The sequence below is a fragment of the Platalea leucorodia genome (assembly GCF_965183815.1).
Source record: "Platalea leucorodia genome assembly, chromosome: Z".
NCBI classification, from domain to species: Eukaryota; Metazoa; Chordata; class Aves; order Pelecaniformes; family Threskiornithidae; genus Platalea; species Platalea leucorodia.
Genome location: NC_138858.1, coordinates 9733106 through 9759178, shown reverse-complemented (window position 1 = coordinate 9759178; position 26073 = coordinate 9733106). Strand labels below are relative to the sequence as shown.

At 39.5% G+C, this 26073-nt stretch overlaps 1 protein-coding gene across 3 annotated transcripts in view; it reads left to right on the top strand.

Annotated features, from left to right (window-relative positions):
* The window catches only part of KIAA1328, a 177230-nt gene that overhangs the window by 146263 nt on the left and 4894 nt on the right, over positions 1–26073 (top strand). For all 3 annotated transcript variants that reach the window (XM_082335359.1, XM_082335358.1, XM_082335360.1), the window contains one exon: positions 1053–1161. In XM_082335359.1, the coding sequence (XP_082191485.1) occupies positions 1053–1161 (109 nt within the window). The remainder of the gene's footprint in view (positions 1–1052; positions 1162–26073) is intronic.

Here is a 26073-nt window from a genome sequence, read left to right as displayed (position 1 = left end):
TGTGCCTGTGTGATGGAGGAACCAAACTTCATACTGGGCCATAACAGCAAAATAGTGGTGACCAGGTTACTGAAGTGACATTTCCGCTGTCATCAGCTCTGGTGAGACTGTATATGCAGAGTGCTGTGTCCAGTTTGGGGCTCACAAGGCAAGGAGAACACTGACAAACTGTAGGAAGTCTAGCAGAGCCAACCAGTACAGTCAGGGGGCTGGAGCATATGACCTACTGCGAGAGGCTGAGAAAGCTGGGTGTATTCAGCCTTAAGAAGAGACAATTCAGCACAGATCTTCCTACTTTCTTGACCTACCTAAGGAGAGGGTGTAGAGAAGAGGGAATTAGACTGTTCTTGGAAATCATCAGCAACAGAGCAAGAGAGAATGGGAAAAAGTTATAATTCAGGAAATCCTGACTAGCTATACAGAAAACATTTTTCACTGTGAGGGTGGTCAAACACTGGAACCAGAGAAGTTGCCCAGAGACTTTGGTTCACTATCAGTGGAGACATTCAAAACCTAACTGGACAAGTGCCTCAAACCCTGCTTTGAATGGAGGATTGGACTCCATGGCCTCCAGACTTCACCTTTCAACCTAGATTATTTTGTAATTCAAGAGCTATTGGGGGAGTGGGGGGAGAAGGAATGGACTAACAGTTCTATTTTCTTGAAAGCAAAATACTGTTATAGTGATATTTACACTTGGAAAACTAACATCTTGTAGCATGTCACAAGAACTGCATCTGTGAAACAAGCTGAATACTGTGGACCCCTGTAAGAAATGATAATGGTGCAAGTCTGTCAACCTTTGGGCAGTAAGATGGAAGCTGTAGAGTGTGACTTATTCTACAGATTTGATTCTATGTGATCCTGAAGTGCATGCTATGCATAGTGCTGTCAACTGATGAGTTCTTCATTTGCCATTTCACTGTATATATGGCACTCCAAAAATGTTGCAACTTTTAGTCCCAGTGTTCTGTAATAATGCAGAATCACGAAACATCTGTCCAAAACTTACTACCCTCTAATGTCTGGCTTGTCTTCACTTCATTCCACAGGGACAACTTCAGGACCTAGGAAGGATGCAGCCACATCTTCTCTGCTGATAGGCAGCAGCAAAGACCTTGCAACCACAGCCACATCACCAGTCCAACATGACACTTCACGGTAAGCCACTAGGTAGTCTCTGGTTTAAGATTCTGCAAACGTAACCATCAAATTCTCCTAGATGCAGGCAAGTGGCTGAATTTCTATGATATTTCATGTTAGCACGAGCTGGATAATATAAACTAAAAACTGCCATATCCTTTTGACATTTATAGTAAGCCTTAAATTGCTTGTTAGAATTAGAAAAGTAGGAATATGCCAAGTTCTAACATTTTAATTTTACTTAGATTTTGAACAGAATGTATTTTATGTTCCAAGTCCTGACATGTTAAATACATTTGTAAATAATTTGAACGGATGGTGTTAACCCCTGTTAGGTTTTAAATCCACTTGAAGATTTTAATCCCTCTGTATTTGCTCCCCCCTCCCATATTTTATCAAATGGCATTTCTTTTAAAATGCTTTGTACCAGAGTTATTTTATGTTTAATGACAAGCAACAAAATCACATTAAGTCAGCAATTCCTGATTATACTATATATCTGCACTAAATGCACTGGAAAAACAGCATTATCACTTCTGCTCCAATGAAGAAACAGAAAGCAGCATTGTTGTTAGACTTACGAGTCTAAAAACAACTTGCCTTCTTTAGACAGGATTACAATTCTAGCAGTAAGTGCCTAGAAAAACAGCATACAATCCTTGCCTTTCTTTATCATATCCCGCATTTTCTCATAATAAAATCTTTAGTTAAGCAACAAAGCAAATGCAGATTAAAGTATGAATTTGCTGTATTTTACACCACTACTTAGATGACTTTGTGCAGTGGGATGACAAGAATGTATGACTGTTCATAAAAAGAGTTAAACGTTTCTTGGAGAATGAGAGGACTTGAGTCAGATTTAATCTTCTCTTGGCCCTGTGGACTGGGAAAGTGTATGCTTGATATCATCCCTGTATTCTTGGCAGCAGCTGGCAGTTTATTTCTATCTTCTGAGAGAACTTGCGATATATAATAGGTGAAAAACCACTATCAATATTGACAAATTTGTACTTACTTGCTATGGAAACACTTTTTTTTTTTCTTCTGAAGGAAGGGATGATAATTCTGGGAGGATTTAAGGACTGCGATAGACTGGGCTCTGTTTCCCACAAGTAACTGTATGTTTAAACAAACAGAAACCACAAGATTGCCTAAGCATTTATCTTAGAAGCACTGGTTACCTTTGCAAGATGGTAATATCAGATAAAGAATGTGTAAAGATACTGCTTGATACCATCTAATAGTGATAAGTTGAGATTCCATTCAAGCAGTACGGAGTGGATATAATTATTCACATCATACAACTGCTCAGAAAAGGGAATTTTATTGAAGACGATTGATGGTCCATTCTTTTCCACAGAGGGGAGTAAAATATTTGTTGAAATATGCTGTTAGAAATCATATCAGATAAAATGATCAGTAAAAGGAGTCTGATTAGGTGTCATCCTTAAAGGTTTATTTTCCCAGTTGATGACAAATTTTGAAAAATCCTGTATTTCTGGGGTGCTCTCTCCCGTACTTCCTTGCTTGCTTTCTCGCGGTTAGTGCTGTAAGTATAATTGACCAGTTTAAGCAGCCATGTTGTGCTTTCCCTTACTCATGGCCTTCTCTAATTGAAAATGGTAAATGGACAAGTATTTCTGTGGAGACCTAAAGCTGATCCTATCCTTCATCAAAAAACCTGCTTGGGCAGCAGGTCAGTCTCAATTTATCACTGAATGGTTATAAGCTTAGACTGCAGGTTTAACTAACTAAATTAATCAATATTGAGAATTATTGCTGCTTTTGTGCCACTAAAGTTAGGGTTTGTCAGCATGTTCGTTATAATCTGTGATTTGGGGGGAGTTAACAGCTCAACCACAACAGTTGGCACGGGTCTGAAACTTGCAGCACAAAGCCCTAGCCTAAGAGCAAATTTATTTATTCGGCAGTACGTGTAAACCTAATTACTTTTGACTATTTAAATTTATAGGACTAGATTCAGCTCATGTTTGTGCCAGCTTTAACTAGCACAAACCCTGGCACCAGGCAGTAGCAGCAATGGAAAGCCTGCCAGGGAGAAGGTGTTGGAAAGCGACAGAAGCTCCCTGCCAGCGTGAGGCATCAGGGTGCTAGCGCAGCTTCTGGGGAGGGCTGGCTGGATAAGCAGGCATGGCAGGTAGAAGATGCCTTGGCTTGATAGCCTGTCTTGGCAGGGCTCAACTGGAGCCTTCAGTGTGTTACAGCTACCTCCTGCTTGAGGACGAATCACTGCCGTCCTACTTTCTTCCCTCTTTTGGAATATGTCATGTCTGGGACAAGAAATAAGTGTCCCTAAAAGGTAAAGGTTTGTGCTTTGAGAACCTTAGTGCTAGACCTGTAGAAGGACCAGACTTGCAGAATGAATGTGCACAAGGTGGTTTCAGTGATATCTCTGAAAGAAAAATAGCGTTTCTTGGTCTGGCATCCTGAATGGGACTAACAGTGGATTTGTTTGCCCATCATGCTTCTATGCATGCCTGTCGCTGCTTTTCATAATACAGCCAAACATTGCATATTTAGTTATCCAATGTTCTTAAGCCAAGTGTCTACACCTGCATGAGCCCCTTGATATTAAGTTCACAGCAGGTCTGGGAAGCTTTTCTACTCTATGTGCTTATTTATCTAGACCAAAGCCGTTATATTTGGAAAAAAAAAAAAATAAATCACAGGCAAGGTTGGGGCTGGGCAAATTTGGAAGAGTAAGTTCGCTCCTTACTCCTAGAGCATAGTTCCTCTGACTATCTCAAACGCTACCTTTTTGGTGACCAAGGACATCTTTTCCATGACTGTTGTTTGCCTAGAAAAAAGATTCTGGGTTTCGGCTGTGAGCTGGAAGGGAGCTGGAAAGGGGCGGTAGTGGCATTTGTATGCTTTCATTTAGTAGTGAAGAAGTTTTTATGTAAACTAGATCTTACCTTAGGTATAATCAGGTACTGATTTCAGCGAAACAAGTGTTGTGTTGCAAAACAGAAATGAAACTGCTCTAAATCAAAGTATTAAGCTATTCTTTTTTTTTAAAAAAAAAAGTGTTGTAAATTGTGCCTTGTGAAAGACCATTTAATTTGATTACAGCTCTGGTGCAGTTGTCAGGCTCTCCCCACGCAGAAACAGTTGTAGTGTCGAGTTTGGCACAGTAAGTCCTATAACACTGCAGATAATCAAGCACTTAAAAAGACACAGGCAAAGGTTGTTCTGCTCACCATGGAAACAGATAATTCTCCTGTAACATTTTTCACTTTGGGCATCTAAGAAGTGAATTTAAGAACAGTTAGGTAAATTAAGGGATTGAGTGATAGTCTGGGATTTCAGCATTAGGCCTATGTTTTCTTGTTGCAGTTTTAAATCAGAGCTTTAATGCTAGTTGAATGCATTGTCTTGGAGTGAAGTTTCTTGTAGCCATTAAAATAAGTGATTTAGAAGTTCCTGCAATATGAATATTATATTTGAGCTATATTATTATCTGTTAGACCACAGTGGCCTGTTGAAGTTTTTATAAACAGATTGTATTGTGTAAATTTGTGTTTAGGGACATTTTAAAAACAAAACTATTTACCCAATTGCCCAGCACATCTCAGGTGAATGTGTATTCAGGGACTTTTAAGCAAATTAATATCTGATGTAAAATATAATGTGCAGACTTGTATACTTAATAATGCACACTGGAATAGTCTAGAGTAGATCTGTTATGCTGAGTGTTAGGAAATACGACAGTGATGAGTTTTAAGCTTTTGCCTTACTTATGCGGTAGTTGCCTTTCAGATCTGTGCATGTTGGATGCTTAAATATGGTTCTGCTCTTAAGACGATACTATGAAGTTCCTTCTACTGTAGAGTCTAAGCAAGCAGTGCCAAAGAAACAGTTTTTTTTGTTTTCCCCATTAGGATCAGACACCATTCAAGATTCAAAAGGAGGACGAGGAGGAGAAAACTTTCATTCCAGTTCTAACTGATGAACATTTAAAGTCATTAAAAGTGGTTTTGGGGTGGGGTGGTGAGTTAGGTGCTGAATGTGGTAGGAGAAGCAAGTTTTGCCTACTCCCTGAGAAAGCCAGCAGCACAAAAAGTCCAATATAGTTCCCTATGCAAGTGATAAAACCAGACGTTGGCAAATTAATCTCTCTTATTCACAGTGTAGGTTGTTAATTGTTCTCTCTGCTGGCTGTCGATATAATGTGAAATTTTCATTCCCCATTCAAGATGGAAAAAGTTGTGGCTGAAAATGTTAACATTTGCATTTTTATTTGTTGATTTATTTAAAGGACAGCCTCTCTTACAGCAATCCATCACTCAGTGACACCCCAAATATGAATAATGTATTGTAGACTTGCGGTTACAATGTGTAATAAGTGCCAGAGACAGTAGAAGAATGTTAACTATGTTGCAAATGTAATATTTATCGACTCATAGTTTATTGCTTTCGAGGTTCAATAATACTGACCATAGGACATTAATATCACTTATCTTGATTTTAGTTGGGCACCTCTGTATGTAGAAATAACCCATCTATCTCATCCTTACAAAATAAATGTGAATTTTACAGTGCTTTGTAAGAAGTGCATTATAGGTTTCTTTGCTTAGTGCTCACAATTCTCCTTTTCTGCCTTCTCATTTACTTATATCTGACATTGATCCCACTCCAATTGCCTGACCCAGATGGTGAGCATCTCAGCACTCTTCTAGAGGCTTTATTTACTGACTGCATTATGATCTTGTGCCTCTAATGGTGCTTGGACCAGGTCTCTCTTCCTGTTAAAGACTGGTATGAAAAGAGAGAGTTTTCCAGTGCTTCTGTCTGAAAAGATGATGGCTGAGAGGCTAAAACGGAGATAACGTCTCTTTTGGAAAGACATGCATAGCAAATCTAAATCATCTCTTTTTTAGAGGATTGTGGCTGTCAGAAATAGAAGTGTTTAATTAGGTCAACAGTTGTTATTATAGACTTGGCATTTATTTTACAGAGACATTTTTAATCAATGAATAGAAGTACGTTAGAGCAATTTTGCAAGGTTACGATTTAAAATTCAGTGGTTTTGAGAACCTAAATTTTCTTGATACTCTACATAAGAAAAAAATTTGCAATAAGGCTATGCTACAGTAGGAAATCAACCAGTAGTAATCATTCCTGTCTTCAGTACTTGCTCCAGAGCTTTGCTTCAGAAACTGATACAGACTGGGCAAACACTACTCCTTATCTACGCTGTTCAGTTACGACCACTAAAAGCTTTGAAGTCTCAGGGCTGAAATGCAGATGTGAACCCAGGACTGGGATCAAAACCAAACCTAACAATGGGATATTTCAAGCTTGTGTTGAAATCAGATTTCACCTGTGAAGCCTGGCTCTTGGGAAACTTGGAATTGGGTTCAGCCACGAAGATGATAAGCCTTGATTATATTTCGTGTTGTAGACATCAACTAAATTTTGAAATTACATTCTGTATTTACATCTGAGGTTATCAAATTTAACACATCATCAGCTTCTTTTTCTTTACTGTGTGTAACAGGAACACCTATTTGTGTCAAAGCAGCCTACCTAATAGCTGCTTTGCGATAACAGTTTTGGCGTGTCCGTTGCTGACAATGAAAATCATATTGGGAAATTCTAACTTGCAGTGCAAAAGGATTAATGTTAATTAGCAACTGTTGGCTGTAATTGTCACCCTCATTAAAATGCAGAATTATGTATTTCTTAGTTATAAATAACCTTTCTAATTGTACTTGATGTATGCCAGTTTAATCAAAAAGTACACTTGCAAACAGGCAGATATTTGCATTAATCTAGCACTGGATCTTTGAGTCTTTTTTGATCGTCTTTTATTCCAAAGTTGACTAGTTGGGGGAGGTCTATTACAGCTACATATCCTTTACACATTTTTTATTCAGCTCTGTGGATCTGACAGGATTTTGTATTAAAATGAAGGGAAATGTCTTCTGGGAACGTTCAGTGCAACAGAAAACGTGTCAGTTTTGAAGTAGTTGGCAAGGTTTCCGTCATTCAGTGGTATGACAATAACTTGATTGTAGTTTGAAAGTAATAATAAGCAAAGGAAAATAGAGTACAAATCATATTATGAAGCTGACTTAACTCTTTAAGTCTGCTTCTTACCATCATCTTCATTGTTATCTTAATTACTTTTTTACTTTTTTTTCCCTCTGTGCTTTTGCAGGTTGTCAAATAACACATTAAATCTTAAGTGAATGTTGGTTCATTGGATGTGATTCCTGTTTGCACTTGTAATCACAGCAATGAAAACTTAGTCTCAAAATACTTTTTTAAAAAATATTTTCAGGTTCCTTCTGTGCTGTGCTTTACCCCTTTGTCAAAAACCTGATATGACTATCTTTTATTCCTCCACTGATACTCTGAGTGGTCTGTGTTGTAGCTTTTAAACATTTTGTTGGAATTACTGTGATGACAATTTCTACAGAGCTTGGTAAATTAAGACCAGTCTTGGTTCCTCCGTTCACGGTTCTCTAAGGAACTGTTCTGCATGGTTCTTTTCCTAGCACTGTAGTTACTTCTGTGCTCCTGCTCCTTCAAAGGAGTCTCCTCTTGTTTTGGGGGTTTTTTTGGTTCTTTTTGTTTTAGAGATGGGAGGAATTGAGTAATAATATATACAGAATAATTGCATCTTACTTTAAGAAGCCATTCTCCCAAAAGATGGCTCTGTCATGCTTCCACCACGTTGCTTATGTGTTAATGTATTCCCCTTTTTCTCTCTCCTTCACCTGCCTGGACTTTTCAGGCTGTAAACTCTTCAGGGCAGGATCCTGGCACAGTCCATCTCTGTGCTTGATTGGTCCATGTAATAACGATGATTAACTGTAATGCTAATATAGTTAGGGTGGAATTCATCTTGCTTAACTTGAGACAACTGAGCTAGTTACCCTCAGCGCCTTTTATGGTCAATGACTTATTTTAGGATCAGCTAAATCACCTTTTGGTGATACCTGTTGTCTTGTGGACTGTAAAATAAGCCTAGAGTAACGTGCACTGACACCTTATCCCTCTTGTAGCCGAATATGTGGAACTAAAAATAAGTTGTTTGTCATTTGTATTTTGATTATGGATTGGAGGCAAATGCAGGGTTAACCTATGTGCTGCATGGTCAGTGCCTTGATTATTAATACAGTTTTAATGCTTGCATTATAAATCAAAGGGCTTAGGTACCGAATGCACTGGGAGAGGGAGTGGATATGTATGATTGTGAACATACAGCATCTTCTTCAGTGGAGCGTGAGGTTGGGACTTGATAACGTGTTTAATAAACATTGTGATGATGGAAAGCTGGCAAGAATCCTTTTTGAAAGTGACATAAAGTGGTGACACTGCAACTCAAACACAGGTGACCAGGATACTGCAGTGTCTCTGTGTCTGCGCAGGGCCTTGCACCAGTCATTTCCCACCTCTGCTAGTCAAACGTAGTGTGCATCAGGAGATGGTCTCAGCAGACAGACACAGCTCTGTCTTCTCAATTATTTCCAGCTGATGAGTTGCCTACTTACAAAAGAAATTCTCGCCTCTCTGTCACTTAAGGACATTAACCAGCGCTTTATGCTATTTGATTTGCCCCATTTCCAGTTTTTAATGTACTTTTTTTTTTTCCTTCATGATATTCTAATTCTCTGCCTCAATAAAGACCTCCAGCTTTTGTTTTTACTACCATGAATAGCACAGTATCAGCAGTGAATGTTGTCTCATTATTTGTCCTTTCTGTAGGCCACTTATGAATGCATTAAAGAGTTCAGGCCCTAACAGATTTCTGTGAGGCTCCACTGGTGACCTCTCTGGGCCCTTTATAGCAGACCAATTTTAATGTTTTCTCTTTATTTCTTGCCTTTTAACCAGTTATCTGTCCATTAGTGGATTTTCCTCTCAGTTTATGGCAACTTTGGTGATAGATTTGCTGGAAAGCTTTTGGAACTTCAGATAGAATATATAAACTGTATTTTCCTTTTTTGGATGCATAATAGTTCTACAAATCTAGTAGAGGTCCCCAGTGAATTAAGACTTAATATAAAGCCTCTGCCAATATGTCAAGTTTATGGATTCTTTATTAGAATTTCTATCAGTCTGCTTGTTCTAAACATCAGACCTCTGCATCATTCCAGATCACTTTAAAAAAACCCTACATTTGCCCCGGAACTGAGGCAGTTTTAGGCAATTAGTTACACGCTACAGTTAATAGTTCAGCTATTTCATACCTGAGCTCCTTCAGAAGTTTGAGTGAATACCAGCTGATCCCAGCAATTTATTATTGTTCATTCATGCTGATTTGTTCTGTATGTATTTATACAACACTTCAGCTTGAGACAGCTCTTCTGCCATGTCCTCTGTGGCTTCAGAAACTTCCTAAGTTCGTGCATGGTGAATATATGTCAGCTCATTGAGCTTTTCTGCTGTGTCCTTATGATCCTTACATGCTCCTTTGTAATTTTATCTCCTCTTGGCTTTAACAGATACTCAGGCTTCCTATTTTTTATATATTTAAAATGGAATTTGTTATTAGACCTTATGCTTTGAGCAGGATAACCTTTAGTCTTTGGCTGGAATTTATTGTGGGGTTTGGTTTTGTGGGCTTTTTTTTGTTTTTGTTTTTTTGTGTTTTTTTTTTTTTTTTCCTCTTGATCTATCAGTTTGTTCTTTGCTTTTTTCTTTATTTGGACCTGACTCAACATAGCTGTCTCCTTTACTGTTGCACTTAGCTGGTATGGTTCCATTTCATCCTTCTGAAATTTTTCTCCATAGGATGTGTGTCCTTTTTTGGAGCCCTAGTATGACTATTAGACAAATGTGTACCCTTTGCAAATGTTTTACCCTTTTGACTGCCCCTTTTAATTTCTTTTTAACAAACTTTCTCATTTTTATGTTGTTTCCAAGTGGAAGACTGCTATAGGAAATATTTGCTCCATAGAGATGTTGAATTTAAGTACATAATGTGTGTTGTTACTCTTTGTTCGTCACATCTGAACAGTCCATTGCACTGCTCAGGTATGGGAGAGATTTAGTGCAACAAGCAATGCGACAGAATAGGACTCTTCAGATTGGAAAAGATGTTTAGGATACCTTAAAATTTCATAAAATCAAAATTGATGCAGACAGTGAATAGGGAACAATTCTTTGTTGTCTCATCTACTGGAGAAACTGGTGGCCATCAGAAAGAATTGTTGAGATGGCACATTCAGAGCATGCAACATTTAGACACAGACCAGAGGTCCAGTTAACCCATACCCTGACTTGTTGTTGTTATTGTGTTCTGAACTCCACATACCCCAAGTTTGTGTCATTGTGGTTTTCTCTAACTTATACAGCTTTTTAGCTGAAGTCATCCATAATATATGGATTGTAATAATGATTTTTAAATTACTACATGTTCATCTCATAGCATTCTTGTTAAGACATTTCTGATGTGGAAAAACCCAGTATCTGGACTTACGTCTCTATCTCATAGTGTTAAATATCTGGAATTTGTTCACTGACGCAAGTGGAATTACAATAAGACATAATAACAGAAGACTTGGGGCCTGATTTTTCCTGGATAGGATAATAAAATAATCAAGGTATCTTCCACATTTGGGTAATGAAAGTCACGGCAGTGTTTCAGTGGGAAGGCTATTGAACTGTTAAATACGATTTTGTTTTGTAGGCTTTCCAGCATTACTTTTGGGAACCGTCAATCATGTAACTTAACCTTCTAGTTTTCTGTTACAGATTTGAAGGAAAGAAAGCATTGATGGGGTAGTCCCTGCTTACAGATCTTTAAGCTGAGTGCACCAACTGTAGGTGTGACTTCTTTTCTCCTCCTAGGCCACATTTCCTTTTCAAAAATGCATGCTATTGAATATTGTTAAGTTTGGTTTTGTGATGGGCTGTGCCTACAGCACTAAAGTTATCTCCTCAACATTTAGATAATCTTAAAGGAAAACAGTGTCTTGTGTGTTTTTTCACCATTTATTTCATTGTAGATATTGATTATATTTAGCATTTAAATTTCTCAGTGCAATTTCCTTCTAGCTCCTAGGTAATTTGGGGTCACGTATGATAATTTGATCCCGTTTGTGTTGTTTATGAGGTGGTACTTCATTTATGGCTCTCTGGTGGTGTGGGGGGGAAGTTATTTCCTTTAGTCTGAATGTGTTGGAGAGAAATAATTTGAAAACATAATGGAAAAATAAGCCTTTTACTGAAAATAATATTGTATCTTTGTTTTCTGCCCTGTAGAAAGTTAGCTCTGTCTGTTTTAATAGTGGTGCCTTAAGTGTTGTATTTTTCCTTTGGTTCTTCCCACCCATAAGTTTTAAAGGATTTTGTTTGGATACATACAGCTGGAGAACATAGTGAAAAAATTGCTTTTAAAGTTCTTTTTTCTGTAAAAAACAAACAAAGACATTCCATAGTACTAATATATAATTTATGTATTTAAAATCTTTTAAAGGAGATTCTCAAAGCCTCTAATGCCATTGTACTTTTAACTTCCATTTTTGCTTCATCTGCATTGAATCATCTTTTACTACTTAAAACAGAAATTGGGTTTATTGAAACATTTCAGTTCTGATTATTTTTTAATAAAGATGAAGAAGTCTAACCTAATGAAATCACTGGAATGAAATGAGAAAAATTTAAAAAAATTAATAAGCTGGAGACTTGAAGATTTTATTAAGTCACATTTGGCTGTATGTTTCTCTGTGTGTACCGTCTTGGATCAGTAGGGTGAGAAACATGCCTTGTAAGGAACGATTTGCACTGTTAGACTGACTTTTGCTGCTACATTTCCAGAAGGGTTACTGGAAATGCATTACCAATAGTTCTTGTGCGCGTAACTTCTGTCCCTGTGATCACGAAATTATGGTTTGAGATGAGCACTAGTACTTCCCCCCCCCCCCCCCCCCCCCCCCCCCCCAGTTCAGACCTATAAATATATTTTGTAGAATGCGTGCACGTCTGTCAGTCTATCAGGTATCTGTGAAACATCATAATGTAAAGGCAGCTTTATGATTTATGACTTTGCAGGCTATTTCATACTCTGAGAAATAAAATGCTTCGTGCTCCATGCAGATTATCTGATAATTCAGTGTTGCAGTGTGCAGGTATATTTGTAGTATAAAGGGTGCAGTCTGTAACTTGCTTTGCAAGTCTGGAGCCTGATGTGGCAGGTTCTTGTAATTGTGTCTGTGTCCCTGTATGTGGATCTGCCGGGAATTTTTCAAGCTCCACTTTTGTTCCGATGACCTTGTCCTTGCTGAGGAGCCTATGTTGTTCCAGCACTGCCTTCCCTTTTTACTGTAACAGGTGAAGCAATTCCTAGAAGGACCTTAACAGTGCTCCAGCTGCTGCTCATCCCAGCGTCTGCTTGACTCTGTTAATTGCTCTGTGCATCCCTGTTCTTATCCATATGCTTGGAATTTGGAACCTGCATATCCACCTTGTTCGTAAGCAACAAACCGACCTAATAAGAGACATGTCCTCTCCCTCGCCCTTCCTTGCCGAGTTCAAACGTCTTTCAATTTTCTTTTTCCTATCTCCTAACGGCATCTCAGCTCCTAGATTTCTAGGCGTGAAAGAAAAGCGTGCTTTCTTAACTCAGCCTGCAGTGACAGCTAGATACTACTGTGATGAGCACCTTAAGGAACGTCTAGATCACTAGAATGTATAGGCCTATTGTAATTATCCGTACAATTTTCTTGCTTTCTCTCCTGTTTTGTTATGAACTTCCTAGCAGCAGACCATTTCTACCAGTGCACAAACCGTAACATCACATGACATTGACTTTACTCAAACCAGAAGATTTTTGTGCCAAGGTTGTAACATTGTATCATTACTTCATTGTATCTGTGTGAAAATTTTAATTTCACGCCCTGCGGACTTCACTGTCTCTGTGCTCTCTGCTGGTGTTGTTGCATAGAAGGGTAAGTCCCTGGGTCACATTCATTTTGTAGTGTGGTGGTTTTTTTTTTTTATTGTTGTTTTTTGTTTTTTTTTTTTAAGCAAGAGTTCTGTTTCTTTTGAGAGGTCTTGCTGTAAAGTTAGCTGGGGATTTCTGCCAGAAAAATATTTTCAAGCTTAAAATGAAGATACTAAAAATATTTTTACTAAGTTTCTCACAGCATGGCTATGACCATCTTATTCAACAACAAAAAAAAAATATGTAGGGGGTTGTGTGCTACACTATGATATATTTGTACATGAATAGATGCAAGTGATTTGGTAAAGTATGTGGGGAAAGGAGGGAAAACCCTTGTTTAGGTATGTCGTCGGGTTTCCCATGCATCCGATCTGGTTTTAATGAGTTGCAAAGCTTTCTGGGCAGAAGCCCTTGGTTAATGTTTGGACAGTTTATGGAGCTTCCTGGTTTGCAAGCGTTGGTATTTTAAGCTTCCCTGGTTGCACCATGCCTGTACTGTATGGGTCAGTCAGAGTCTGGTCCTTGCTAGTCAGTCCTTGCCCTTTTGTCATATGCTGTCCATGAGGTTTAATGTGTTTATGAAGAGAAATACTTCACTACGAAGTCAATGGAATAGCTGAGGTTGGAAGGCACTTCTGGGGATCATCTACTTCAAGCTCCTTCTTAGAGCAGGGTCAGCTAGAGCAGGCTACTCAGGATTGTGTCTGTTAAGTTTTGAATGTCTCCAAGGATGGAGACTCCACAGCCTCTCTGGGCAACCTGTGCCAGTGTTCAACCACCTACATGGCAAGAAAGCTTTTTTTCTTCCATTTGAATGGAATTTCTTGTATTTCAGTTTGTGCCCATTACTTCTTGTCCTTTCAGTGGGCACCACTGAGAAGAGCCTGGCTTCATCTTCTTTCCTCCCCTAATCAAGTATTTATACATGTTGTAAGATCACCCTGAGCGTCCTTTGCTCCAGGCTGAACAGTCCCAGCTCTCTTAGATGTTCCTTTCGTGTCAGATACTTCAATTCCTTAATCATCCTTGTTGCCCTTCACTGGACTCACTGAAGTGTGTCCATGTCTCTCTTGTACTGGAGAGTCCAGCACTGGACACAGCACTCCAGCTCTGTCCCACCAGTGCTGAGTCAAGAGGAAGCATCACCTCCCTTGACCTGCTGGCAGTGCTGGCCTTTGCTGGCTTACGTTCATTTTTTTGTCTACCAGGACAGCAAGAGTCCAGGTCCTTCTCTGCAAAGCTGCTTTCCAGCTAGTCAGCCATGACATGTACTAGTGCCTGGGGTTATTCCTCCCCAAGTGCACGACTTCACATTTCCCGTTGTTGAATGTTATGAGATTCTTGTGGGCCCATTTCTCCTGCCTGTTGAGGTCCCTCTCTGTACACTTGCTGGCCCCTCTCAGCCTCGAATATATTCAGAAGAAAATGGGAATGAGAGACTTAGCATCAGTCTCTTGAGCCGTTAAATGCCCTGCCTTATTTTGTAGCATATCAATGACTTCATGTAGTTTCTGACAGAAACGTGGACTATCTGCAGGTGTATGGTTATCGAAAAGTAATCCTGCAGAGCCCGAGATCATCTTTGCTAGTTACTGCTGGGAACGAACAAACTAAAATTTCACTTCCCTGCCCATCTGTTCAGCAACCGAAAGTAGGTAATTTATCTCAGTGGGACACCTACCACCTGTGTAAAGTTTTTGAAAGAGGTTGTTAGCATGTGATGACTACAGCCAAGGGACACCAGGCCTGAGCGCCTTGTACTCCGTGCTTTACTGCTGGCTTTTTCTGTAGGATGCCTTTCTAACTTGGTGCTTGCACAGTGTCAAGCCCATTCAGTGCCTGTGCCCCTATGAAGCTTACAACGACTCTACCTGCTTTGCCACACGGCAGGCTCTTGTGCCGACTGCGTGCAACTCCTCTCCAGCAGTCACCCCTCTTTGACATGCTAAACCAGGCACCACCAACATGCTGTATTTTTTACAGCTACTGTTTTATCTCAGTGGCTTCTCTTGAATTATGTATCCTCATCTTTGATGTATGAAATCTCAGCTGATTTAAAGATTACCCCAGAGAGTTCAGCACACCTGGAAATGAAGGGAACAACAGATAGTCCCAACCCTTCCACACTGAGTGCCGAGTAGGAAGTTTTACAGCCGTTGGGTACTGGAATACAATTTTTATGGTGGCGTTGTTTCTTCACGTATGGTCTGCGCCCAAGCAGTCAGTGTGTTGGGATGCCAAGTATTCGAGCTCAGTTGCAACGTTTGTTCTCAGGCAGATTGGAGTGAATGAGTTCAAATAAAGAGCTGGTGAGTAGTGAGATCGTGGGCTGTTCTGTTAGGACTAGGCACCAAGGGTTTCGCTAGATAATGTATCCAAAGTTGTGTGTGCCTCGCAGTGGGAGGTGAGTAGAACAGAGCAAGTGAATGCAAATCTGGCTGAAAAGCAGTTGCTATCTGATGTAAGGTTTCTGAGTACGTTATGAAGAAAAAAGAAGAAACTTAGCCAAAACTGCATATATAATGTCAGCAAGATACAGAATCACAAAGCATACAAAACTTAAGCGCTCTAGCCTATAAAGCATACTTCAGTTTCTTCAGTGGGTGTTGTGGTCACTCTGCTCCCTGCAGAAATTAGACTTTAGGTGAATTGCAAGATCCTGTTCACCTCTCTTATGCTAGCATAGCTGGCATAAAAGATTATGCCAGTTACTATGCCAATTATAAGCTGAGAGCAACAAGCAGAGCTTGTTTGTGGTGCAGTCTGGGCTTTTTGCAAGGCAAAGTTGGTCCATTCCCTGTATTTTAACTATTACTATACCTCAAATTTAAATTCCTCTGGGTTTCTAGGTGGTTTCAACCCCAATAGCTCCCCACCACATCATCCTGTAAAATGTCCTCTTCTGTCCTAACTCTGCTGGTATGCACCCAGCTCATGAACAGAGAACAGCAAGGCATTGCTTTTTTCTAATAAATGTTCTTTTTAAAATCAAGCCTCTGACTGAACACTTTCTTCTCACTACTTGGTTACTTCTGTCCTTTCTTTTTCTCCCTGTTCCCTACCAAGGGACTGCTAGCACAAGCACAGGGGTTATCATCATGGCCTTGCTGTTCCAGGGATCAGGAGCTGGGAGATGTTTGCATTTACCTCTGGAGTGTAATTCTGACTGATGGGTTCTTATCAGGTTTGCCAAGTCCATCCATCCAATTGTCTATTTCTGTTTTGAAGACCAAGCAACCATAAAGTTTAAAATCATGTTGTATTTTTGGAATCTGAAATTTCAGACAATGCATTTATGAATTATTTATGGGGAATGTGTTTTCTCTAATGTGCGGCATAAAGTGGAATGGATGCATATCCATACTTGCCCTGAACTCTCCAAAGTGCATGCTAATAAACAGAATGATAACCTACCATCACTTTTGCCCTGTAAGATTTACAGTGCAAGCACTTTTTTATGTGGTTTAATTCAAGTCAGTTTGTCAACTTAAAGCTATAGTGTTTTGTTTTAAAGTACAACTTGGTGAGTGATTTTCTATTACTTAAAGAAATCTAACTGCTTTTTCCCCCCTGTTTCAACCAGAGTTAGTGTCTGTAAATTTTTCTAGTCATGCTGGCATAGAGCCATGCTAAATTATGCTTTAATTCACAATTAGAAGGAAGTGGCAACTGTGCAGAGCAGCAAACCTTTCATTTAAAATGGCCATTATACAAGATCATGATTCTACAGAATGATTAAGATATTGAAGAATAATTACGATATCTTTAGGTTTTTGGCCATTTAGAAGTGCTGGCCTTATTTAATTTTTTTAAAACCTCCCTGAAACAGCTTCTTCCATAATGACAGTAATACAGGACTCTATATTATCACAACTTGGTGTTTACTGGTATCTGAATTGTCTAATGGTAACTTGTTTTCACTGATATAGCTGACAGGGCAGAGATAATTAAGAAACAGATGAATTTGAGTGCTAGATTTTGCTGTTAAACACTCCATGCCACAGCAGAAGAAATTAAGCTGACAAGCAGGAGAGGAAGGATCGTACAGATCCACAGGAAGAGTTGGTGTTTAGGTACAGCAATTGACTGTATGTAAAATATTTCACCAAGATAGAAAAAAAAGAAAAGGAAAGAAAAAGGTAAAATAAATAATTTCCAAGCACTCACTGAGGCATCTCATTTCTAGGGTGTAAAGTAGAGAGCTTGCAATACTTATTCACCCTGACACAACAAATGGCAGCAGGCAGAGAAGAAACCCAGCCCCAGTGAACCAGTGGCAGAACGTCCATTGGCTTCCATAGGGTCACGATTCCACCCCAATATATACTTAAATCCACTGTGGTCTTATTTTGCTCCTCTGCTCAATGAGGTTTTAAATCTTGCACAGCCAGTAGCAGTTCTTGCCGCAGTGGTTAGAAAGTCAATGAAAGCTCACAGTTCAGTAACTAAATGACAAAGTAAGAAACTTTGGAATCATAAAATGGTTATAAGTGCTTGACCTAAAACTATGCAGATCTCCCAGTGACTGTACAATTGAAGCAAAAAGTTGATTTATTTTCTGGCAGGCTGGGGATTTGGACTGAGCTTGTGAAAAAAGACAGATTGCTAGTCCATGTCTAAATGGTGATGGACTTTGCAAGCTCTATGAGGTGGGTTTTTTTTCCCCTAAGCCATACCCCTTAAAATTGTTTCGTACTTATTGAGTACCGACAAAGTTCTAGGCAGCGTATAGGGTGTAAGGTAGTCCCAGCTTTGCTGAACGCACACTAGGAAAAAGAGATGAAACGTGGAAAAGAAATCAAAACTAAGGGGCAACACTGAGACTGGCAGAGAGGAGGTGCAGAATTGCACTGTGACTTACATATGCAACCCTTTGCCAGAGGCTTTAGTACACTATAAAAGGAAAAGCCTGATTTTAAAGATGATTCCTTGAATTAGAGTTTGCTTTGAGGGGAAAGATGCTTGGGGACAAACTTGTAAGAGCAAAAATCTGAGAAGAAAGGCTGTTAAGGCAGGAGAAGCAGGGGGATGAGGTATGGCAGAAAAGATGATGACAGCTTAGTTTTGGCCCAGAACAGTAAAGGGTGAAGATCTTGCTGAAGATATGCTATGATGACAGAGTGCTTAAAGGGAATAAAAGCTAAGCATGCTCTAAAGTGCAAAGTTATTATGTAATATCACAGCAGAGTCAGGGCCCCAGGTGCTGTACATATACTGAGGTTCATTTTCTGATCTGAAGAGCTTTCAGACTTGATGAGACAGAAATGGGTGTGTGGGAGAGAAGGACAATACAAACAGAGTGATTGCAGAGCTGGTTGTTAAACTCCACAGTAGTTCTGTGGTTCTGTAATTTCTTTCTTTTTATACTAAAACTTCATTCTAAATTATTCTTCTGTCACTGGCAGATCTGATTTAAAAAGTTTCTTTACTTCCCAATACTCATGTCTTTATTCACCCTCCCCCTTCCAGAATTATTACAACCTCAGTTATGCCAATTTAGCTGCCTGCAGCCATACCTTAAAAGAAACAATTTGGGTGGTTTTTTGTTGGTTTTTAGCTACTAAAAGCACACAGAGACAAAAACAATGAAGAAGCCCTTTCAGTTGTATTTGGAGGTTGGTAACTTGGCAGCGGGGTCTGAGCGAAAGTCCAATGAGGAAATAATAGAAAAAGCTGAGTTACTGGGAATGAAGAGGTAGGATAACAGAGGATTGGGAGCATTGAGACGGGAGTGCAAGGAAAGGTGAGGAACGCAGATGCTGATTTCTGACTACCAGGTAAGTGAAAATGGCCTGTTTGTGTAGCAAGGAGGAATGAGAGCAGCAGTAACTCTTATTTCAGTAATGACAGCTGGTTGGATGCTATCACAGGTGAAGTCAGGGTGAAAACTGAGGAAGAAAAATCTCTTATCAGCTCTGCCTTAGGGCACAAGTTTTTTTGAGATGCTGTTGCTGGATCCGGTGTCCTTTAGTGCACTGGCTCTGCTTGGTATGCAAAAGGCCAAGAGCAAACCAGCAGTGCTCAGCCCCTTTCAAGACCAAGTCCTCTTTATCTCTTTACTACTGTTTATCACATTGGGGAGGGAGGGTTGCCCCATAGCACTGCCAAGCATGGCTCGTTTTGGTTAGCAGAGGTTTGGTGGCGTTACACAATTCTGCTGCTTCTCCTCAAATTCTCCTGTGCAAAGGCTGTAATCTCTGATTCCATTTCCAACAAGATTTAGTGGTAATTGTGTAACATAATTGTTAGTAACCCTGCAAAACGAGGCATTGAGTTCATCGGTCTTGTAGGTCTTGCAGCATACAGGGATGTGTTGCAGTGCGGTGTATCAATACATACACAGGAGGGAGGGACGTGCGGAGCGATGAAGCGGCAGCAAAAAGGCCGTTGTCATCTGAGTCCGCACAGACAAGCGCTGCACGAGTGCTGGAGGGAGCTGATCGCCTCTCTGCTTCTGTGTAACCCCACCAGGGGAATGTGGTGCTCATTTCTGGGTGATTGCTTACTGGAAAGATACTGTCAAAGATCGGAGGAGAGTGGCAAATCTGTTGCTATGCTAGAGGTATTGATTTATGAGAGAAGATTAAAATACGTGTGGCTCAGATAAATGTTGACTGAGACTGGAACAGAAGGAAGAAATGTAATATTGTTCAAATACTTAAGGGGTATTTGCACCGAAAAAAGAAACGGATTTCTCAGTACTGTGCCAGATCTTTAGCTATAACTAACAGTGTGAAGCTCGGAGGAAGAAAATCCTCGTTGTTTATCTCTAGCTGACTATTAGAAACATGTTTTGTAACACATATCTTTTCCTCCTACCGAACTCTGAAGCAAAAATTCATGGAACATTTGTGACACTTTCCATGCTATTCTGATCTCCTTAATTGTATGTTATATCTTTGCCCCTGGACTTTGACTTACCTGTTTAGACTGTGTGCTCTTTTGGAGAGAGGATCGGTCTTACAAGTGGTTGTAGAGTGGGTCCCCCTGATCCTGATCAAGGCCCTTTAGGTTATACCGTAGCTTATAAATAAGAAATAATGGTAATGATAGCGTGAGATATATTTGGTTGTGGAATGACTTCCCAAGGAGAATAGCGAGAGGCTGATGTTAGCAACAAATGTGAGGAAGCACACTGTAGGGAACGGTTCTCGGTCAGCAGGGAGATGGCTGGATGATCTAATAAGTCTTTTCCTTCTCTAGGTTATGATTCTGTGAATACTGCCTCGGAGAGTTCTCTAAAAGTCTCTGATACTGTAAGCTCTCTATTATGTGGGTGTGGGTTTTACAGCACTCCGGAAGGCTCTTGCTGAGGACACTGTGTAAATATATTCTGTTTTACATTGTGTGATGTATTTTAAATAAAAGGCTCAGATCTTTTTTTAATTGCTTTGGAATATTCTGCAGCCTGATCTTTTTCTTTAAGAATTAAGAAACTTTGAGATGCCTTTGGAAAATACAGACCCGTTACAGGCAAGAAATACATTCCAACCTGGAGTTGGTTTAAATACATATGTAGCACTGGTGAATTTGCCTCCTCCTGTATCCCACAGTGAAGTGCCTGCTCTGAGTCCCAACCTGCGTGAAAGTAAACTAGGAATCTCAGGCTGACTGGCATAGTCCCTTTTTCTGATTCTCAGTTTAATCTTGTTCATTCTCCTGATGTTTCAGCCTCAAGGATTGCACTTCTCTGTGTTCTTTTTTTGGTTTCGGCATCTTGAGAGTCACTACATGGGAATAACCCCTGAGGGTGTGTTGCGGTCACTGAAGATGCAGTTCACACATGAAAGACAAGGTTCCCTATCCTGACTTGTGGCCTTTCAGGGAATAACTACAAAGTCAGCTTCTCTTTCTCAGCTTTCATTTCCTATCCAACCAGTCTCTAATGTTCATAGCATGCTGTTTAAAACTTGGATTATACTCATACAGCAGGGAGGGAGAGAAGAAAGAATCTGAGACATCAGCTCAGACCTGTGGACCCTGAACCCAGAAATGGGGTGACGCAAAGAGGATCCAGTGGACATAATGCATTTGGATTTTCAAAAGGCCTTTGCCATTGTTCCACACCAAAGGTCGTTAAAGAAATCCAGTTTTGGCAGGATTGGAGGAAAAGTCCTATGGATTTACTGCTGATTAAATGATAGCAGGCAAAGGGGATTAATGTTCATTTTCCATGATGCGGAAGAGTCAGCAGTGGGGTCCCCCAGGAACCAACTGGGCTGCTTCTTCATCAGTGACCTGGAGCAAGAAGTGAACAGCAGAATCTCCTGGGTGACCTAATAAGTTTGTGGATGATATTAAGTTCTTTCAGATAGTTAAATGCCATGTCAATAGCAAGAAACTGAAAAGGCATCAAAACTGAGTGGTCAAAAATGTCATTTACCTAGAGAAGAGTCATCAACACCATGCCTACATGATACTGAACTCAGAGCAGGTGATTAGGATTTGTGAAGTTCAAAGCTTCCTAAAGCTTCACAAAAGCTTGTGGATACACAAGCCTTGGTGTACCCATGTTTTGATACCGATGTGTACTTTTGGTCTTTGCTTCTCAAGAAAGACATAGTGGAAGCTAGAAAAGATGTATGGGACAATTAATTTGATCAAGGGGATGAAGCAGCTTCCATATAAGGAGAAACCAAAAAGCTATGACTTTGGGTAGGAAAAGACTGAATGAGAAAATGATCAAGGTTTGCAGAATTGTGAGGATGGTGGATAAGTTGAATGTGGAACTGTTTTTTCATCATAACCCATCATGTGAGAGAGACTAACTGCAGTCAATCCTTAAAAAACACTTGATGGCACTAGCAGAATGTCAGATTAAAACAGAAAACTAAAGTATGTCTTTCAATAGCAATGAACTTCCTGAGCTTGCTGTCACAGGACATTGTGGAAGCAGCTGATTGAAAAACGAATTAGGCAAATTTATGGACAAAAGCTTGGTACATGGATGTTGAAAAGGACAAGCTACGGAGATACTTCTAGCATCCCTAATGCAACAATTGTGGATGCAAGAATAAAGATGGCAGAAAGTGGCTAGGACTCTTTAATTTGGGTAGAGTTCTGCACTTCACCCCCTTCACCCATAGAGCCTGGATTAACTTGGGGGTGGGTGATCAATCATCACAGCTGGTTTTTCCAGATAGCCTTAGGTTGTATCACTAGTGTGGTGTCTTCAGGTTTGTGGTAGTTTGACTGCTGAGGCCACTTCTTGTCTGCATCTGTTTTTTCTCTGCTTTTGTTTGCCCTGTTTGTTCCAGTCAAATAGGGTATTTGCTTTATAATAACAATAAGCTAAGTTTCATTTTGTCTAAAATGGGTCTGTTCCCTACCCCTCGGATGTGTTTTTAGCTGTATTTAGCATTTGTAAAGTGCTTGGAGGCAGGCGGTGTTTTATGAATACAAACTAGTGTTAGGCTTTGTACTTAGGCACAATACTGTACCGTAATTCAAAGGCAATTCATGTAACATTAGTAAATCACTTTGAACTTTATGTTGAAAATATAAGCAGTAGTATAAAAATAAACCTTTTTATTTCCTCTGGTATATACAGTTAAATAAAGTAAGCCTATACAGCTACTAATCTCCAAAACCGTATTGCCAGTATGCTTTGTTGAAATGCCATCACCTTGCAGAAGAGACATTCTGTGTGTTTTGTACACATTTATGGTTGAAGAATAAATTTTCAGAGACTGTAAATGAAAAGATATCTCTGAACATAGTGATCAAATAATATCTGACAGTGCTTGTTTAAAGAAATATATCTCACTGCCAGAGTATTTATGACTCTAATAAGTTTAGTTATTTTGCCTCATGGGGAAATTCCCGGTCCTCCAAATATCAAACTTGTTTGGGGTTGGGCTGTTTTTTCGGGAAAGAACAAATGATATTATTAGTTAAATGGGACTGCGCAATATGAAAATACAATAGCGTAGTTTAAAAATTGAACAGTGTGTAAGAAATATAATATATTTTACCAGCAATGGGAAATAGACAAACATTAAAAATTCAATGACATATCCCAAATGTCTAAATAAATAAACAAACAAACATCACTGTTCAGCCAATTGATGTAAGGATGCTCTGTGGTTACCTTCAAGAGCACCATTCTCTAATATCCTGCGCAGTAATGAGTTCTGTGTATCACTTTTGCATAATCTGACCATTTTTTAGGTACTGTACATTGTGGGACTGTCTGAACTCTGATTGCCCAGCAGGTTTTATTAGACAGAATACCAAGTGGTTTCAGGTGATTTCTCAGCAACCATCCTGGGAATAAGTGGTCTTATGGTTCCCAGAGCAACAGCCACATTTGCGTGTTTGTCATAAAAATGCGACAGCCTTCCTTCCCATTCAATTTGTAAATACAGTGCAAAGTAAGATGCATCTGTAGATATTCAGAGAGTTGTAGTCCTGCTGCACATGCAGTGAAGCAGAGATACTGTGGAAGGAAGGATTTGGCTTTGTGCCAACTTGTATTTATTTTTGTACTGTTTTCCTCTTTAAAATGTGAATGTTTAATGAGCTGTTCTGAATCGTAATGCTTTATGATGTTTCCTGTTACCTTAGTGATGGACTACAAAACTCTTTTACGTTAAGAGTTTATAAACTCTACTAGATACTTATTTAATTAGGAGCCAAAGCTCAAAGTTTCTAATAAAATTTCCAAAAGCGTTTTAGTGGCTGAGGAGCCAAATATCCAGCAACCTGTGTTAATTGTGCAGAGGACCTTAAGGGAGTATTGTCACAGCACCGTGCAATGCCTCACCAGGATGGATTTAGCCACCCAGGTCACAGTTCTGCACTGACCCAGCTATACTGGCTTGATCGTGGTGGTACCTACCTCTCAGATAGTTTGGGCATCTCCATGCTGCTCTCCGAGCCATATTTGGAGTTTTAACTTCTACATTAAAAGCAAAGTCAAATTTCTTCATTGAAAGAAGAGCTTCAAAGCTTATCTTGTCCTGTCCTCTCTACTCCCATCTCTGTCCTCTTGCGCGCTGCCCTGCCTTCCTCGTGCTTTGTACACTAATTCTTTGTGTTCCCTTTCCTGATGGAATTTTTGGAGACTTTATGATAAGATTACTTTCACCAAACTTTAGCTGTCTAAATAGTTAGTTTTCTAATCCAAACTTCTAGACTCTACAAATTTTCTTCTGCCATGATGAAGCATGCAGATTTTCAAGCTCATGAAAGCTTGATGAAAAAATATACGTGGGGCAAGTGTCAAAACCAGGCTTACAAAAGAGATTGTTTTCCAGTCTGTTGTGGAGGTGCTCATTGACTTTCCTGCACATTGGCAAATGTACCAAAAAGGTGAAGACAGACTGAATTATCACCACCCTTAAAGGGACAGTTGCCCACCTCATTTTCCTTCTGTTGGGAGGGCAAAACGCATCAAAGAAAATGTGTGTAAGCATCTAGCACTGATGGGACATTTGGTTGCTTGGTTAAACATCTATACATGAGGAATTTCTGTATGTGGCTTAATGTACAGTGCTGGTACTTCTGCAGAATGTTTGGGAATTTTTTCTCCTTGGGAAACAGGAACAGTACAAGCACACCCTTGGCTGTTAATTTGCATTAAATGAGCATTCAGTATTCACAAGCCAAGTTTGCCAGATCAGTTTTCCTGTTCTGACTCTTGGGTGCCTGATCCTGCAGCTGTGTCTTCACTGAAGCCATTAAGTGTTGTATTAATAATAATAATAATGAAGCATAGTTTTACTTATGCATTTATTCAGATCGTGCAAGGAATACGTATCCTGGTTTTTAGAGAAAGTTGCATTTTAGGATTTGAGCATTCTGACTGTGTCTCTTTAAATATTTGGATACAAATTAATGGTGAGAAAATTGTCTTTGCGAGCTTCAAAACCATTCTAGGTCTGCTCTGTTGCCTCCAGCCAGATGCTGTCTGATGTTGCCTAGACAAACCAGGGCAAACCATTATCATGGGATTAAACACTAAATACCTGCAAGGAGTATTCTCTTTATCAGATAGCGCTCTGTTAGCCGAGTTCATTCACTTTATTGCATATATAACTGTGGTGTCAAATAGACTGATTTACAACACCTGGTCTTTTACATAATCTTTGCTATTTGCTGTGCTTGTAATCTGCCAAATCATTTAGCCTTCCTGATAGCAGAAATGCTGTAAAACTTAGATAAACTTGCAGAAGAAATGAATTTGAAGGTACTGCTGAAATCTAGGGCCTGCACGTTTGCTATAAATGCACTGGCTGGTTTGGTTTCCCCCTACCTAATCTGTGATTGAATGTGGCTGCTGGATAAATTGAAATTTTATGATAGCAGTACAGTCAGAGGAGATAAGCATTTGTATGCTAGGCTAGATTAATCTAAAAAGAAGTTTTAGGTGTGGCTAATGAAACCAGTGTATGTGTTAACTGGGTTTCTTTGGGGTTCAAAGCATCTGTGTATATCTATGTAGAGTCTAGTTCAAAACTTTCTCTACGTGAAAAGTCTAATATAGTTATGTGCTAGTTCTCACTATCACTGCAGCTTATTCCATTTTACGTTGGTGATATCTTTAAGGAGCCTCAGTTTTTAGAGGGTACTTTCTAAATGCTAATACAAACAACAGACCCTTCTAAAATGGTCTTGCTTGGCTACTCAAAACCCCCGTGTACTTCTGAAATTTTTGGTTAGGGTAACTGTAAGGCATCACATTTCAGTAGGGTTAGCCACTTACACAGTCCAATTGAAACAAAACTAAAGCTGTATTTGTTTTTGTTTGAGTCAGTCTTTTTGGCTATGAGAGGTGATTTAAATAGGCAGATAATAGAAAGACACGTAAACAAGCTTAAAATGTGAAAAAGAAATTTGCAAAATGGGGTTCTGATTGGGTGAAACACAAGCTAATACATCTGAAGGAAAATAAAACAATCTGTAGGTAGTCAAATAGAGGAGAGAGCTCTGTGAGGCAGTAATGTTGAGTTGGACTGTCTTAGAGATGATGGTGACCATCAGATTGGAAGAAACAATAAAAATTGAAG